At 45.7% G+C, this 18,724-nt stretch overlaps 1 protein-coding gene across 1 annotated transcript in view; it reads left to right on the plus strand.

The window, feature by feature from the left end:
- Positions 1-18,724, plus strand: part of LOC126285273 (T-box transcription factor TBX1-like) — a 431,754-nt gene that overhangs the window by 240,228 nt on the left and 172,802 nt on the right. The window contains exon 3 of the mRNA XM_049984563.1: positions 10,318-10,582. Within this exon, the coding sequence (XP_049840520.1) occupies positions 10,318-10,582 (265 nt within the window). The remainder of the gene's footprint in view (positions 1-10,317; positions 10,583-18,724) is intronic.

Here is an 18,724-nt window from a genome sequence, read left to right on the forward strand (position 1 = left end):
TGCCGGGATAGTTCCTTTGAAAGGGCACTGACGACTTCCTTCCCCGTCCTTCCCTGATCCGATGAGACCGATGACCTCGCTGTCTGGTCTCCTTCCACAAACAACCAACAGCCAACCGACCTCGGGGAAGATCAGTTTGGATTCCGTAGAAATATTGGAACACGTGAGCCAATACTGACCCTACGACTTATCTTAGAAAATAGATTAAGGAAAGGCAAACCTACGTGTCTAGCATTTGTAGACTTAGAGAAAGCTTTTGACAATGTTGACTGGAATACTCTCTTTCGAATTCTGAAGGTGGCAGGGGTAAAATACAGGGAGCCGAAGGCTATTTACAATTTGTACAGAAACCAGATGGCAGTTGTAAGAGTGGATGGACATGAACGGGAAACAGTGGTTGGGAAGGGAGTGAGACAGGGTTGCAGCCTCTCCCGATGTTATTCAATCTGTATATTGAGCATGCAGTAAAGGAAACAAAAGAAAAATTCGGAGTAGGTATTAAAATCCACGGAAAAGAAATAAAAACTCTGAGGTTCGCCAATGGCATTGTAATTCTGTCAGAGACAGCAGACGACTTGGAAGAGTAGTTGAACGGGATGGACAGTGTCTTGAAAGGCGGATATAAGATGAACATCAACAAAAGCAAACCGAGGATATTGGAATGTAGTCGAACTAAGTCAGGTGATGATGAAGGAACTAATTAGGAGATGAGACTCTTATAGTAGTAAAGGAGTTCTGCTATTTGGGGAGCAAAATAACTGATGATGGCCGAAGTAGAGAGGATATGAAATGTAGACTGGCAATGGCAAGGAAAGCGTTTCTGAAGAAGAGAAATTTGTTAACATCGAGTATAGATTTAAGTGTTAGGAAGTCGCTTCTGAAAGTATTCGTATGGAGTGTAACCATGTATGGAAGTGAAACGTGAACGATAAATAGCTTCGAGAAGAAGAGAATAGAAGCTTTCGAAATGTGGTGCTACAGAAGAATGTTGAATATTAGATGGGTAGATCACATAACTAATGAGGAGGTATTGAATAGAATGGGGGAGAAGAGGAGTTTGTGGCACAACTTGACTACAAGAAAGGAGGAACGCCAATTAGTATTGGAGGGCAGCGAGGAGGGTAAAAATCGTAGAAGCAGACGAAGAGATGAATACACTAAGGAGATTCAGAAGGATGTGGGTTGCAGTAGGTCCTGGGAGATAAAGAAGCTTGCACAGGATAGAGTAGCATGGGGAGCTGCATCAAACCAGTCTCAGGACTGAAGACCACAACAATAACAACAACAACAACATTCATAAGTTCAAGACACAAAGAAGTTAATGACATTAGCTGCCAGTGGGCACTGATTTAAATCAATGGGGAAAGTTGAAAATTGGTACCAGACCGGGATTGGAACCCGGGTCTCCTTCTTACTAGGCAGACACGCTGACCACTGCACGATGTTGACACAGTGGCCATGGCCATGCATCCACTACCCTAGCACGCCTCCCGTCAGGCACAAGTTCTCGGCATAACCATACACTACCGATGTAGTGCCCCTTACCTGATATTCTCATTACTCGCGGCATTTCGGCGATTCCCGTAAGAGCTGGAGCGGCGTGTTCATCCTCACTGAAGTGATAATTGGCCACCCTCGCCTTAGTTATATACGTGGTGTCTGTTCTTTCAACATGTCAGCGTCGTCACTTACATTCATGGTATCTCTAATTAGGTGTCTGATAGTTTTTAAGATAGATAAAATTGGTTTGCTCGGGATCACAGTATGAGCTCTCTAATAAATTATATGGCAGACATTATTAAGTAGGTAGCGTGACGGCTTGTATGTGTTCCCTACGTCCCGCTATTAGGCTGTATCTAAAAGGAATCACTCAATATTAGCTGGCAGACGACATTATAAATTGTCAGAAAATGGAACTCCTACAGCCGTCCTTATGATCTTGTCAGTTGGCTGTTGGAGAGACGGCGTAACAGTTATAGACAGTCTGCTTATACCAGTTATGTTGGCCACTGATGCATCCCATATATCGATCGTGATAACCCCTACTCCATCAACTGAAGATGGCGCACTGAAGGGCCGAAACTGATAGCTACACAGTAGATAAGATCACGAATAGTGAGCGGTAGTGGTCCCCCAGATTTCCAGTTAAAAGGGTGGACACATACAAAAACATTATAAATGGCGATAAGGGCTACCCTTTTTGTAAAATATGGAACCTGATTTTTTGTTACGCTGTACGTTCGCGACTTATAAAACGGTCGCCGTGACTGTGTGATTGTGAGAAACTGAAATGGACTGTAGAGTTCCTTCATAACAGAACGGATAATGTCATTCTCAATGGAGAGAAGTCTTCCGAAGTAAGAGTAATTTCAGGTGTGCCGTAGGGGAGTGTCGTAGGACCGTTGCTAATCGCAATATACTTAAATGACCTTGTGGATGGCATCGAGAGTTCTCTAAGGCTTTTTGCAGATGATGCTGCAGTATATCGAGAGGTTGTAATAGTGGAAAATTGTACTGAAATGCGAGAGGATCTGCAACGAATTGACGCATGGTGCAGGGAGTGGCAACTGAATCTCAATGTAGACAAGTGTAATGTGCTGCGAATACATAGAAAGAAAGATCCTTTATCATTCAGCTACAATATAGCAGGTCAGCAACTGGAAGCAGTTAATTCCATAAATTATTTGGGAGTAGGCATTAGGAGTGATTTAAAATGGAATGATCATATAGCCGGCGTTTGGTGGCCGAGGGGTTCTAGGCGCTACAGTCCGGAACCGCGCGACTGCTACGGTCGCAGGTTCGAATCCTGTCTCGGCTATGAATGGGTGTGATGTCCTTAGGGTTAGTTAGGTTTAAGTAGTACTAAGTTCTATGGGACTGATGACCTCAGAAGTTGAGTCCCATTGTGCTCAGAGCTATTACAACAATTTTGAATGACCATATAAGATCAATCGTCGTAAAGCAGATGCCAGACTGAGATTCATTGGAAGAATCCTAAGGAAATGCAGTCCGAAAACAAAGGAAGTAGGTTACAGGTATTTGTTCGCCCATTGCTTCAATACTGCTCATCGGTGTGGGATCCTTACCAGATGGGGTTGATGGAAGAGATAGAGAAGATCCAACGGAGAGCAGCGCGCTTCGTTACGTGATCATGTAGTAATCGGGAAAGCGTTACGGAGATGATATGTGAACTCCAGTGGAAGACTCTGCAGGAGAGACGCTCAGTAGCTCGGTACGGGCTTTTGTTGAAGTTTCGAGAACATACCTTCACCGAGAAGTCAAGCAGTATATTGCTCCCTCCTGCGTACCGTATATCTCGCGAAGAGACCACGAGGATAAAGTGAGAGAGATTAGAGCGCACACAGAGGCATACCGACAATCTATCTACGAACAATACGAGACTGGAAGAACCGATAGAGGTACTCAAAGCACCCTCCGCCACACTTGCGGAGTGTCGATGCAGATGAAGATGGAGATGATTCTGTTCCGGCGAGATTAGCAAACAGCGTTCCCGCCTGAATATGGCGGCTAGATGCACCGCTGAAATAGTGGTTCTAGATGACCGTATGATGCGTATGCAGACCCATACAAAATATCAGTAGTTAACATGACGAGAAAGTCTACGTAGTCGCAGGAACTGCTGGTATTTCTCGATGGTGCTGTCCCTGTGTGACGTACTTAACGGAGGCATCTCACTCAAGTATTGAACCTGGCACTCATTCGTAAAGCAACTGTTTGCGATGTATGCGTCTGATTACAGTACTAAATAACATTATGGAGCCGCTTTACATGCGTAATCCACGACACGTCCGCGCTGATGTATTTCAAGGTGTCAATCGATTTCTCTTTTCCTCGACGTAAGTTGTTGTTCAAATACTAGTGACTAACTATTTCACACAAATACTACTGCGCTATTTTCACTTTCAAATACTATGTATATAAATCAAAGAAACAGTTTTGATAATGATAATTCGGAATCTATTGATCATCCTTCAATAGCCTGTCGCTCACTTTAATGGATTGAAAGTTTCAGTTCCAATTATGTATCTATCCCGGATCAAATTAGAACGTTGGCAAATCGGACGACGTTCATAATATTCCAGTTAAAGAAGTTTTAGGTGTTTAGTTAGACCCCCCCACCCACACACATGAGTAGAACGCACGGAAGTTGCATGTGACCTCGATAAACTGCCAGAAAAATCCTTCTGTTTGGTGTTGTTCAACTTGCGCCTTCCATTGGCTTGAATGATGAATGTCGGTTATGTTGTCAAAGCTTCCCAAAACGTTCTGGAGAGTGTCTTGAATACTTGATTAAGAGATGGAGCTCCGTTTCAATTTTCGAGACGACAACGTTGACACACTACGGCATCACGTCCAGCACTTACTCCGCCTGCTCAATACCAGCTGGCCGCTTGCGCATCTGTTGTTTACAGTTGTTAGTTGAAGCAGCCACCGGAGTTACCGCTCTGACACCGCTTTTACGCCAGGAATAAAACCAGTCTCGTAAGTTTTTGGATGGACAATGTTCGGCCTTGACGATCTTTCAGCGCTGCCTGGAAGACTGGGAAGTAGTTCTGCAGAATAGTGGCTGCAGTACGTTACCTCTGTCACTGAGGAACAGTCCAAACAGTGGATGCACATTCGTACTCCCAACAAACCCAATCAATAAATTCAAGAAAACTGTGTCAGACAGCAAAAAGATTATTACAGTATCTTTCTGTTTGGGCTCGCAAAGGAATTCTGGCAGCAGAATCCACGAGAGTAATGTATGAGTGTACCGTGACATCACAGGTTTGTTATGAAATCCAGAATGAGATTTTCACTCTGCAGCGAAGTGTGCGCTGAAATCGTGTTTCTTCTTCTTTCGTGATGCCCAGTGTATCTCATTATGACAAATCATGTGATTTCGTTGTCACCTTAAAAATTTCTTTTACTTGTTACGTAAGTTATTTCATGAGCCATGCTCTGTCCATGTACTTAGTATTCAGTTTTTAATGCTAAAAGAAATGGCTCTGAGCACTACGGGACTTAACATCTACCGAGCGAGGTGGCGCAGTGGTTAGCACACTGGACTCGCATTCGGGAGGACGACGGTTCAATCCCGTCTCCAGCCATCCTGATTTAGGTTTTCCGTGATTTCCCTAAATCGCTCCAGGCAAATGCCGAGATGGTTCCTTTCAAAGGGCACGGCCGATTTCCTTCCCCATCCTTCCCGCACCCGAGCTTGCGCTCCGTCTCTAATGACCTCGTTGTCGACGAGACGTTAAACTCTAATCTCCTCCTCCTCCTCCTTACCATCTATGGTCATCAGTCCCCTAGAACTTAGAAGTACTTAGAACTAACTAACCTAAGGACATCACACAACACCCAGCCATCACGAGGCAGAGAAAATCCCTGACCCCGCCGGGAATCGAACCCGGGAACCCGGGCGCGGGAAGCGAGAACGCTACCGCACGACCACGAGCTGAGGACATTAATGCTCATTTATCTTCTACTTCGTAATAATGACATTCATATGCAGAATTCTAATTATAAAGGAAATTATGTTCGTGTTTGGAATCAGATATGGAGGACGTGGACATGTAGCGCTGTAAGTGGGAAGAAAAGCTATGTGGAGGTAGTCAATTATATATGCGAATAATCCTAGTCTTAAGTTATTACGAAAAGGCATGTTAGCTACATTACACTTACCATACTAATCCAAGGGGTAATTTTATATAAGTGGCAATCAAATGAAAACGAGAAGATTAGAAAAAAATGTGAGTAAGCTGTTTATTATTCCAAAATTTGATCATACATTTATCCCACTATGAGACAAGACGGTCAGTACCTTCATGAAAAAAATGTGTGCAGTTACGTACGGAACCACGGCTGACGCAGGCGTGCACGTCAACCTCCGAAGCAAGTCGACAGCCACCAGCCGCGCGGGATTAGCCGAGCGGTCTCAGGCGCTGCAGTTATGGACTGTGCGGCTGGTGCCGGCGGATGTTCTAGTCCTCCCTCGGGCATGGGTGTGTGTGTTTGTCCTTAGGATAATTTAGGTTAAGCAGTGTGTAAGCTTAGGGACTGATAACCTATAAGATTTGACACACATTTTTTTGATAGCCACGAATGTCTTTCTTCAGGGCTCCAGAAATGTGGAACTTGTATCGTGAGAATCGTTACTGCTTGGAGGATGTGTAAGGGCATCCCAACGAAACTTCTGCAGCATATTAGAAGCAGTCTTGACAACATGTGTGTGGGCGTTATCCTGAAACAGAATGATGGCGTCCATCAGCATTCCTGGGCGTTTGGACGTGATGGTGCGGTTCAGTTTTTGCAAAGTGTTCTCTTGCGTTGTGTGTTTATTATGGTGCTGTGCTGCAGTGTTCGGCGGACCGTTGCAGTTAAGGAGAAGAGGCATCGCGACGTCCGAGGGGATGACGTGATTGTTGTTTCGACTAAGCTGCAGACGTTTCGCTGGGAAGAACTTATACATCCTCCACAGAATGCCTCGGTAAGCGATTTCCATATTTTTGGAGTTCTGAAGAGAGAAACTCGTAGCCGTGGATCTGTTTCTCGCGGGAAGGTGTGCGTATGCATACAGTTACAGTCACGCAGGCAACCCCTAACATTTCCCCTGGAGGCTTCAAAAGGGTTCCAATGGCTCTGAGCACTATGGGACTTAACTTCTGTCGTCATCAGTCCCCTAGAACTTAGAGCTACTTAAACCTAACTGACCTAAGGACAGAACACACATCCACGCCAGAGGCAGGATTCGAACCTGCGACCATAGCGGTCAGGCGGTTCCAGATGGTAGCGCCTAGAACCGCTCGGCCACTGCGGCCGGCTCCTGGAGGGACTGACTTCCTCGTCTTACAGAAGAATGAATGTATTAACACATATGGCGATTATTTTTGAAATAATAAACAGTTTACTCACTTTTTTCCCATCTGTCTTGTTTGCATTTGTCTGCCTCTCATATATGGAGTTTAAAGTATGCTTTGTCAAGCAGAAGACAAACTATTTCTAAATCCGTGTTTGTAATAAGGCTTTTAAGTTTTTCATTGCAGATTTGCAAGACCAACAAGCAAACATTACCTACATGGCAAATTTTACGGAGAAAAAAGCACACTTGCAAGATACCAGCCCCAGCAATCGATTTGGGCAATAATTCGGATAGTACGCAGCTATGACCCTGAATGTACAGCTTTTAGACTTTCGGGCACACCGGTTGTTTGTAACTTGCTCCGCCCCACTGCAGCCGCTAACTCCCGAGCGCCAAGTACTGTACAGGGGAGGGGAGGGAGAAGCCAGAGCTGTGCTAACCGCGGCATGCTGAAGGCGAGAGAAGAGGAGTGTGCAGAGAGACATGTCTATCCGTAGTGGTTTGAAATACTGTCGGACAACACGTGCTACTCCAGGCGAAAAACAACAAGTAATATAAATGCGTAATACATCAGCCTCATCCACGTATAAGTTCAGTAGTATTTTAATAATTTTCCGTAAATATAAATTCGCCTCAAAATCAAAATGAATAAACCTAAGCGAGTGAAGAACTATTATGAAATGTAGTCAATGATTTTGGATTTTCAATTTAATGATGCCAACCTCGTTGAAGAATTGCGCGTCTCATTCTAATGGACTCCACTTTAACAGTGCCAGCTTTAAAATCCAAAGAAAATAAAGAACAAAAGCAAAATAAAATAGCGCTGAACTGCTTCTTCAATGACGCATTCATTCGTTTCAGCCATAAGAACTGCACTTATAAATCGCAAAAAAAGTTCGAAGCAAATAACTCTCTAGCACCAGCTACAGGCAAGAAACCGTGTTTCTTGACGCAACGAAACAGAAATTCACTCTCTGCACTGTAGAGCACTTAGCTTTCGGGCATTAAGCGAGTGCAGTCGACAAGCAGTTGGCGGGCAACTTAAGAGGTTGCATGTTCAGACGGCCATAACTGCGTAGTATCGGATTAGTGGCGCAAATGATCACGCGAGATCGATTGCTTTGACTGATATCCAGAAAGTGTGCGAGTTTCTTCCTTAAAACGTGAGGTGAAGTCGGTAACGATAATTTGTAAATAAAAATTTTGTGACTGCGTCCGACATAAGACGGAAAGAAATTACAGTGTGCTCCGATTACAGTTCTTGAACTAATGCATGCTCTCGCGGCGATATCCACTAATAAAACATTCTCGGGTTTCAAGCCGTGTCGAGTGGTTAACTCCCCAGCAGCTTCCTGCCATTCTCAAGTGCTTGACTGTCGTGTGGATACCGCTGCCGTGCTTATAGAGCCGAGCCGCCGCCAGTGACGTCAAAAAAATGTTCAAATGTGTATGCAATCTTATGGGACTTAACTGCTAAGGTCATCAGTCCCTAAGCTTACACACTACTTAACCTAAATTATCCTAAGGACGAACACACACAGCCATGCCCGAGGGAGGACTTGAACCTCCGCCGCGACCAGCGGCACAGTCCATGGCTGCAGCGCCTCAGACCGCTCGGCTCCAATGACGTCACTGGTGCTCAGTCTCACACCATACACGGTAATGTTTTGCTGGCGCGCCCACCGCTTCCGCTTCAATTGCCCCATCACAGGATCACAGGCCGTAGGGTCGTACTGAGCTGCAATCCACGGTCTTTGTTAAGGGTTTTCTCCGATATTTTGATCTCGATTGCTTCATTTATTACGCTGTCCCTGAAGTGGGTGGTTCGTTTAGTAATATAAGTCTCCTCGAATGCAATTCGATGTTCGTTCTCTAATGCATGTTCCGCTACATCTCATATTTGAGGATAGCGTAGGCGGTAACACGATTCATGTTTTACGCGGCGTACTTCAACAGCGCGGGCAGCCTGCCCACACCCACAATGTATTTTGTATATTCCAGGCGTTCTGAGGCCTACATCCTTTTTCATAGGTTTCATTTGTTGCAGACTCTTTGCTAGGGGCCGGAAGACCATTTAGATTTTATGTCTCTTCAGGATCCGGCTAATCTTCTCTTTCCTCGATCCACAAATTGGGAAAAAACTCAGTCTTCTTCGTGTCTACTTCGGAAGCCTTCTGCTGTCGTGGCTTTTAGTTGAAACTACTTCAAAAATTTGTCTTTTGTATCCGTTTCCCGCTAAGCACTTGGCGTCGCTGGAAACCTAAGAATATTGTTGTGTTGGCAGAAGAGCTAACACCGTGTTATTCAGCTCGTGGTCGTGCGGTAGCGTTCTCGCTTCCCTCGCCCGGGTTCCCGGGTTCGAGCCCGACGGGGTCAGGGATTTTCTCTGCCTCGTGATGACTGGGTGTTGTGTGATGTTCTTTGGTTAGTTAGGTTTAAGTAGTTCTAAGTTCTACGGGACTGATGACCATAGATGTTAAGTCCCATAGTGCTCAGAGCCATTTGATTTGAACCGTGTTATGAATGGAGGCCGAAATGCACGCGTTTTAGCTCACGCAGGCTGGCGTGAGGAGGGAAGGACTATACTGGCGTGAGGTCTGACACATGACAAGGAATTAGAATTGAGAAAGCGGGCGGATTTAGTTTGATACTTAACTTTAATCCGTTAATGATGATCGTCGCTCTTGACGGCACATGATTCACAATATTATTTGTTGAGAATACAGTCTTGAAGTAATTAGTTGCAGTAACTGAATATGGCACTTTGCTAGGTCGCAGCAAATGAAGGCTATGCTAAACTGTCGTCTCTGCAAATGAGAGCGTATGTAGTCAGTGAACCATCGCTAGCAAAGTCGGCTGTACAACTGGGGCGAGTGCTAGGGAGTCTCTCTAGACTAGACCTGCTGTGTGGTGGCGCTCGATCTGCAATCACTGATAGTGGCGACACTTGGGTCCGACGTATACTAACGGACCGCGGCCGATTTAAAGGCTACCACCTAGCAAGTGTGGTGTCTAGCGGTGACACCACAAATATCTTCTTAATGACGTGTGTAGTTCGAGCATTTGCATTTCTGTCTACGAGTGCACACGTAAAACTCGTCGGGTCTTCTACCTATCGGGCAAGTTGCGGAGTTCGGCAGACGGATTACGGGTGCTCTCATTCGACCTTTTCTAGGCGCCAGCGTCACCGAGCTCAAAGTTCATAGGGCACAGTGCACAGGACAGCAGCAAGACAGATATTTGAAGTACAGATCGCATATAAACATTGTCTATTTTTTTCTTTGTTCAGTAGACTGTTGGGAGTTAATTTATGAATAGCCCTGGCAGTAAACGACGACCAGTTGCACTTGCGCAGACGGACCTTATTCCTGGTGTACCGCCCAGCCAACACTGTGACTGCGTGAGAGTTCCGCCAGCCGCCGACTGACGCCCCTGTTGTGGTGCTGCAGCGTGCCTGCAGAGCGCCGGCAAGGCCAGCTGCGGCGACTTCGGCGGCAAGGGGGGCGTCACCTCTTCCGGCGGCGGCTCCCCGGAGGCGGAAGACTGCGGCCGCGCCAGAGCCGCCGCCCCCAAGGACGCTGCGGAGGCGGCGGGGCCGGGGGCGGCGCCCGTGCACCCCAAGCTGGCGGCGGCGGGCGCCGCGCTCGAGATGAAGCCGCTGTGGGACGAGTTCCACGAGCTCGGCACCGAGATGATCGTCACCAAGGCGGGCAGGTGAGCGCGCGCCACCCTCTCGCCACCCTCTCCCTGTCCCGTGCTTCAAAGACACCCTGCAGCATCTAGCCGTCTGCTCAGAAGCAGCCAATCGTAATTTAGAGGGGGCGTTCAGTAAGTAATGCAGCACATTTTCCCTTCCAGTTTTGGTTTAAAAAGCAGGTTTTTTTGTGGGACAGAGTGTAATATTCCGGCTTCATCCCCTACAGTTTCATAAAGTTCCGATAGGTGGCAGACCTGTGCGTAGCCTGTAAAAGAGGTGCGTTCCAAGCAGAGGGCTGTCATTTAGTTTGTTTTGACGGAAAACCAGAGCATTGCAGATATTGGTAAGCGCTTGCAGAATGTGCACGCAGGCCTGACAGTGAACAAAAGCACGGCGAGTCGTCGGGCGAGGCGTCCGTCATCACCGCGAGAGTGTTGCACAAGCCTGTGCGACTTCCTGCTCGCCGGCCGGCCGCACACAGCTGTGACACCTGCGTTCTTGGACGCACGGACACTCTTATTCCAGGTGACCGACGGGTGACAATCAGACACCTCGCTAACCAACCGGACCTCTCTGTTGGTAGTGGTTGGTTGGTTGGTTTAAAAGAGGAGGCAAGGGACCAAACTACGAGGTCATCGGTGTCTGTTGGTAGTGCTGACACACTTGTAACACGCCCGGGAGTACGAATTGGTGGGGGACCCTATAGACACACAAATCAAATTCAGTTCGAATATGTGCTGTGTCAAAATGTTCTACCAGAAAGAGTCCAGAATAAAGCCAAACGTTAAGTTGACGTAGGCTATCAAAGCACCCAGGGCTCGAAACGCATCGTGCATTTTAATAATCAAGGTTTATAGCTGAAAGCTGTTGCTCTATAGTATTACGTTTATAAATGTGTTGTTGGCAGTTCGCTTCTTCCTGTCACGATATTATTTTTTTCTTATTTTTATTTGAGTTATTTATCGAATCCTGGATCGTAATCTTGTTACGTTATTACAAAGAGCATGAAAATGTGAGTATCGAAGATAACAGAAGTTTCGTTTTCGAAAATCAGCTGCTGTGAAATTGTTTAACCATGCTTTCATTCTTTAGCGTTTCTAAACGTCAATAAAGAAGTATCATCTTGCATTTTTTCCGCTATATGAGACAGTTTTAAAATCCACAACGATCTCATCTAAAATATATGAAGCTGGAAAGAAAAACACTACACAAAACTTACAGAGTTCCAAACAACGAATACCCAAGCAGGGAACTCTGAATTGCTTCAGACCGTCTAAAATAATAAAAGCAAAACTCTTTTTCTCTGGTCGATTTCTAATTTTTCCGGAGCGTTGTAATAAATGGCTAATACACTGCTTCTTGCCACAGTTTCATTTAGTTCACATTTCCTATATCTTATACTAGATAATAAGCTACAATTTCTGCTATAATGTGAGTGTCAATTCCGTCTCTTTTGATAGTAAGCGGGCGCCAATATCTCCTGGAAGAATTCTGCAAAAATACCTGTGCGTATTATCTGTGGTCTTAAGAGCACTGGCCACCCTCCTTCTGTACAGAAACTCTCTGCTCAGACCGCAGCTCTGCTTTCGCCTCTTCTAGACTGGGGTTCTAGCACCGGATGTAGCCGTAAGAGACAGAGGAGCGCAGTAGCAGGTCAAAAGGTGATGGTAAGGCGCAACAGATACTGGGTATACGGGCCACGTAGAAGATCGAAAGAAGGTATGTATGGAGACAGAACAGTAAGAAACCTGGGACAGGGCACAAACAGGAAGCAGAATCTGTCTGTTCCTTCGTAACATGAAAGATCAACAAATATCCTACTTCTCGCCAATCAAGGTAGCAATACGCTACCTGTTGCGAACACGATCCATATCTCATCTTCGAGGTGTAGGCATAAAGTTTCCATTATCAGCCAAAATTTCATGTAAGGAGCTGCAAGCAAGTTTCTGTTATCACAAACTACCTATATGATTTTTTTGTTTGTGGTCTGAGGCTCTCCCGGCGTATATATGTGCTTCCGCGGTTCCCAGCTGCACTGCTGGATCCAGTTGTCGAGGGTGAACAATATTTCCGCGAAGAGTCGTTCTGCCACTATCAGGTGGCGCTAATGGAATGATGTGTCTCCTGCGTGCTGGCAGTATTTATGCCTGCTAGTCCAGAGTTTTGGCTTCGCATAGGGATTTACGTACGTTGGAACTCAAATAGTGGCAACACTGCTGTGGAGACACTATGGAATGGAATCTACTATTGTTGCTGATAGCACACGTTGTTGACATACCTGCCTTACCTCCGAGCAAATGGACTCGGCCGCCTCACGTCAATGGCGTGCGCACAGTTGAGGGAAACACAGTCTCTTGTGAGCGAGCTCTCTAACGTAACGGTGGCACTATGTTTTCGAAACAGGAACAACGCAGTGGGATCAAGATTGGATGTGCCACAGCTCGCACAGCACGACAGTGTCATCGAGGGCTTCAAGAGGCGTGCGAGGAATTGGCATCGCCGTACAGAACAGTGGCACGTTGGGTTGCCTTAGGAATTCACATACATCTGAACATTTGTAAACTGTCATAACACAGCGCTACGGTAGGCAACGCCTACAAGTGTCTAGCGCAGTTGTTAGATAGGTTACTGCAACTAGACTGGCAGGATACCAAGATTTAAGTGAGTTTGAACGTGGTGTTAAAGTCGGTGAACAAGCGATGGAACACAGCAGCTCCGAGGCAGCGATGAAGTGCGGGATTTCCCGTACGACCATTTCACGAGTGTGCCGTGAATATCAGGAATCCGGTAAAACATCGCATCTCCGACATCGCTGCTGCCGGAAAAAGATCCTGCAATAACGGGACCAACGACGACGGAAGAGAATCGTTCAACCTGACAGAAGTGCAACCCTTCCTCAAATTGCTAAATATTTCTCTGCTGGGCCAACAACAGGTGCCATCGTGCGAACCATTCAACGAAACATCATCGATATGGGCCTTCGCAGCCTAATGACCACTCGTGCACTCTTCATGCCCGCACGACACAAAGCTTTACGCCTCGCCTGGGCCCGCTACCACCGACCTTCGACACTTGATGACTGAAAACGTGTTGCCTGATCGCACGAGTCTCGTTGCAAATTGTACCGAGCGGATGGACGTGTGCGGGTATGGAGACAACCTCATGAATCCATGGACCCTGCCTGTCAGCAGGGGACTGCCGAAGCTGCTGGAGGCTCTGTAGTGGTGTGGGGCGTGTGCAGTTGGAGTGATATGGGACCCCTGATACGTCTAGATACGAATCCGACAGGTGACACGTGTGTAAACATCCTGCATGATCACCTGCATCCACTCATGTCCATTGTGCATTCCGACGGACTTGCACAATTCCAGCAGGACAATGTCACACCCGACACATCTAGAATTGCTACAGAGTGGCTCCAGGAACACTGAGTTTAAACACTTCCGCTGGCTATCAAGCTTCGCAGACATGAATATTATGGACATCCCTGCACGATTCATGGTGTCAGTACCCTCCAGCACTACTTCAGACATTAGTCGAGTCCGTGGCATGTCGTGTTGTGGAACTTCTGCGCGCTGGCGGGGGCTCTACACGATATTTGGCTGGTGTACCAGTTTCTTTGGCTCTTCAGTGTATATGTAAACGATTTAGAAGACAATATAAGAACTCGTCTTAGACTGAGTGCAGGCGATGCTGCCATTTACCGTGTAAAAAAAAGTCATCAGAAGATCGAAAGAATTTGCAAAATTATTTACGTAGACAAGATGTCTACATAGTGTAGAAAAGTGGCAATTAACGCTAAACAATGAAAAGTGTGATTTAATTCACAAGATTACCAAAAGGAATCAACTGAATTACTGCTATTTCATAAATGACACAGAATTGAAAGCTGTCAATTTAACTTCGTACTCAAATTGGAACAGTCACGTAGATAATGTTCGGGGGGGGGGGGGGAAGGATGGGGGGATGCTCTTTCATTGGTAGAACACTTCGAAGATGTCATAAGACTAGGAAACAGACTGCCTACATTACGCTTGTCTGTCCTCTTTCGGAGTATTAGTGCACAGTATGAAATCCATATGAGATAGGATTGACTGAGGAAATCGAAAAACTCCAAAAGAGGGCAGCTCGTTTTGTATTGTTGTGAGAGAGAGGGGGTACCAGCGATACGGCACACGAGTTGCGGTGGCAGTCACTAAACCAAATGCGTTTCTCGTTACCGCGAGATCTTTTCACAAAATTTCAGTCACCAGATTTTCCTACGAATGCGAAAATATTCTGTTGACGCCCACCTACATAGGGAGAAATATCAATTGATAAAATAAGAGAAATCAGTGCTAGCAACGTAAGATTTAAGTGTTCGTTCTCCCCATGCGCTGTTACTGAGTGGCACGGTAGACAGTGCGAAACTGATTGGCTGAACCCCTTGCCAGCCACTTAACTGTGAATTGCACAGTAGCATGTAGAAGTAGATATAGCACTGACCGGCAAAGTCCTTCTTTATGCGAAAGAACAAATAACAGTCGTAAGGTGCTAGATGAGGGCTGTAAGAAGGCGGTGGATCTTCAGTGCGGAGAGCCACATGGGAACGCTCACCCTCGTGCAGCAAAACGATCCGTCAGATGAACTCTCCACGCTTTTTCTGTTGCATTGCGTCACGTAGGTTCCTTGAGATCATACAGTAACTGCCTGCATTGACGTTGCCACCCCGAAGCAAAAAATCGACGATCAAAGCAGCCTGCCTAACGCAAAACACAGTACATATGATTTTTGGACTGAAATTGTTTGCTGCAACTACATTTTCTTGGGAGAAATTTAATGCCTCCATTCCAAGGACTGTTGTTCTGATTCCTGTGTAACAAGAGCAACCCATGTTTCGTCTATTGTGACAATTTGGTTTATTAAAATTTTATTTTCTTCGACACAGTACCTCTGGAAGACAGTCATTGCATTGGTTGAGCTATCGATTCTGTACAAGTCAGCCAGCATTTTTGGATCCAATCGTGGGCTTAACTTACGATACTGTACGAGTTGTGGCAAAGTTTCGTACAGAACACGAGACAGTAGCTAAATTGTTTAGCATTTGTCTTCTGCAATTTTTTCATCGACTTTCTGCACCAGGTCATCACTAATGACTGTCGGTCGCCGACTTAGGTCCTCATCATTCGTATTTGTTCGGCCATCTTTAAATGTCCTATACCATTTTATGACCTTTCCAGCGTTCGTACCGTTTCACCATACATTTCACTAATGAGCCGATGAATATCGGCAGCTTTAATCTAACTTCCATTTAAGAATAAACTAACAACATATATTTTACAAGCGGTGGCATTTTCAATCGCTTGGCCCGCTTTAAACACGTGTAAATAAACGTGCGTGTAGAGAAAGCCACCGTAATGGCGTTTGTTGATACCAAACAGTTCAAAGTGGTTTGCGAGCTTGTGCAGTACAGGAGCAGCCAAGTTATTGCGGCCATATTTAAAACTGGAACTTATTTTCAAAAGCTCCGCGTATACAAAAAAAGGAATTCTTGCCACATCAGATATGGGGAAAACCTGGAGCTTTCGACGACACCCACCATAGACTTCGCCACAAACAAATAACTGCTATGATGTTTCAGAGATGTTGTTCATGTCTGTAACACTAGAGTGGTGTAGTGGTGCCTATGTCGAGAGGCTACATCAGTTATCTCTGTCTTAATTGGACGTCAAACTGACGCAGTCTGTATGTCCCGGCAAAAGATCCTCTAACCTCTCTTTTCTTCTTCTTCTTCTTCTTCTTCTTCTTCTTCTTCTGTGCCCATTAGAGCAAATATCAAGAGAACAAAACCAAAAATCATTGGGGGGAGATCTGTCAGAACCCTGTCATATCTTTTTACTTTACAAAATTGTTCATTGGCTTTTTCCACTTGCTAAATTTTCACGAATATAATCAACTTCTCAAGAAGAAGCGTGTCATAGTATTCTTTGGGTTTGCATATTTGATAAATGATAATCTATGGCTGCACTTCTGACTCCTTTCCTAATCCTGTTAATATGAAAATGCAAACCGACAAAGAGGCAGATTAATAAAAGGAACTTGGGAAGGTGCCGGCGTATTCTCACTAATGGTACTTAGACTGAGACATCTGCCGGCTGTGACCATAAGTCGGTTCGGACTGTTTTGCGCCAGCAATTCTAGTGTAGGGAGAAGTAACTTCAGTCATCCTCGTAATTAACTTCTTTTAACAGTGTCTAGGTAGACAATTCGATACCGCTCTGAGCAGGTCAAGGAACAAGATCTTATTGAAATTGTAATTCTTCGTTCGTAAATGGTAATATTCGGATGGCCGAGTTTCACGTGCGAATACCGCTCTGCAGACAAGAAAGCTCACGTAGTGTGTACAGCAGAGTCTCGGCAGAACCTTCTGCCCTCGGCTGTCGCTTTACTAGCTCGGCCGGCATTCATCATTGTTCGTTTTTGGCAGTACGCGCCGGGCGGGACACTTCACTTATTAACAGCTGCCATGGCAGCAGTCTCGAAAAGACAGCTCAGAAATTGACGGTCATCCTTTATCCCCTGTCAAGAGTTCACAGCCTGCTGATTAAGTAGGAAATTACGCCCTACAGCAGACGTACCGGCACCTAAAGTGTTTACCAATGTCGGGGCAAGAGTTAAGACGCTTTCGAGGAAATAATCGGAGTGGCAAAAGAGAAACGAACATTTGCTCATGTCTGCTAGGTTAACGCCAGCTCTTGTCTGGTAATATGTGGCGTGGCTCTTTCTGAGGTTTATGAGACGAGGGGAGCGGTGTAGTATGTACATTTTTCTCTCTTCTTCTAGGCCAAACAAGTAAGCGCTGGCCCTGGTATACGGTTTCTTTGGAGTAAAATTTAGAAACCTACCGACCAAATTACCGTCGTTTCACTGTCGTAGTCATGATTTTCAATGTTTCATTTAAAGTCTTTCGCCGTTCGGGACTCAACATCAATTGAAACCTCTGGAAGTAGCGCCTCTTTTACCCTGTGTTTCACAGTATCTTGCGAATTCACCATACATGTATTACTTGTAACTGAGAGAGTGTAGCCGGCCAGAGTGGCCGAGCGGTTCTAGGCGCTACAGTCTGGAACCGCGCGACCGCTACCGTCGCAGGTTCGAATCCTGCCTCGGGTATGAATGTGTGTCATGTCCTTACATTAGCTAGGTTTAAGTAGTTCTAAGTTCTAGGGGACTGATGACCTAAGAAGTTAAGTCCCATAGTGCTCGGAGCCATTTTTTTGAGAGGGTTTACTGCGTCCTGTATTTATTGTTATTTTCAATAAAGATGTTTAGTTTTTCCCGTGTGCGTAGATTTTTCTGAACTAATCTACATCTACATAGATATTTCACAAGCCACCGTGCGGCGTGTGTCGGAGGGTATCCTGAACCACTACTAACTGTTCCGCTCGCAAAGAGAACGAAAGAAAAACGACTGTGTATATGTCTCCATATGAGCCCTAATTTCGTGTAGCTTTGTGGTTATTACGCGCTGTGTATGGTTCAAAACGGTTCAAATATGGTTCAAATGGCTCTGACAACTATAGGACTTAACATCTGAGGTCATCAGTCCCCTGGACTTAGAACTACTTAAACCTAACTAACCTAAGGACATCACACACATCCGAGGCAGGATTCGAACCTGCGACCGTTGCAGCAGCGCGGTTCCCGACTGAAGCGCCTAGAACCGCTCGGTCACAACGGCCGGCGCTGTGTATGTTAGCGGCAGTAGATTCGTTTGATAGTCAACTTCAAATGCTGGATCTTTAAATTTTCTGAATAGTGCTCCTCGGAAAGAACGTCGCCTTCCCTCCATGGAGTCCCATTTGAGTTCCCGAAGCATCTCCGTAACGATGATGTGTTATTCAAACCGATCGGTAACAAATGGAGTAGACAGCAACTGACTTGTTCCGATGTCTTCTATTAACCTGATTTGCTACGGATCCCAATCACTAGAGCAGCACTCAAGAACAGGTCGTACCAGCGTCGTATATGCGATCTCCTTTACAGATGAACCACTCTTTCCTAAACCCCTCCCAATAGACAGGAGTCGAGCATTTCCCTTCCCTGCCACACTCCTCACATGCAGCATTACACCCAGTTGTTGAAACCACGTGACTGTGTCAGGCAGGACACTACTAATC

This window comes from Schistocerca gregaria, chromosome 8, assembly GCF_023897955.1.
Source record: "Schistocerca gregaria isolate iqSchGreg1 chromosome 8, iqSchGreg1.2, whole genome shotgun sequence".
Lineage (NCBI taxonomy): Eukaryota > Metazoa > Arthropoda > Insecta > Orthoptera > Acrididae > Schistocerca > Schistocerca gregaria.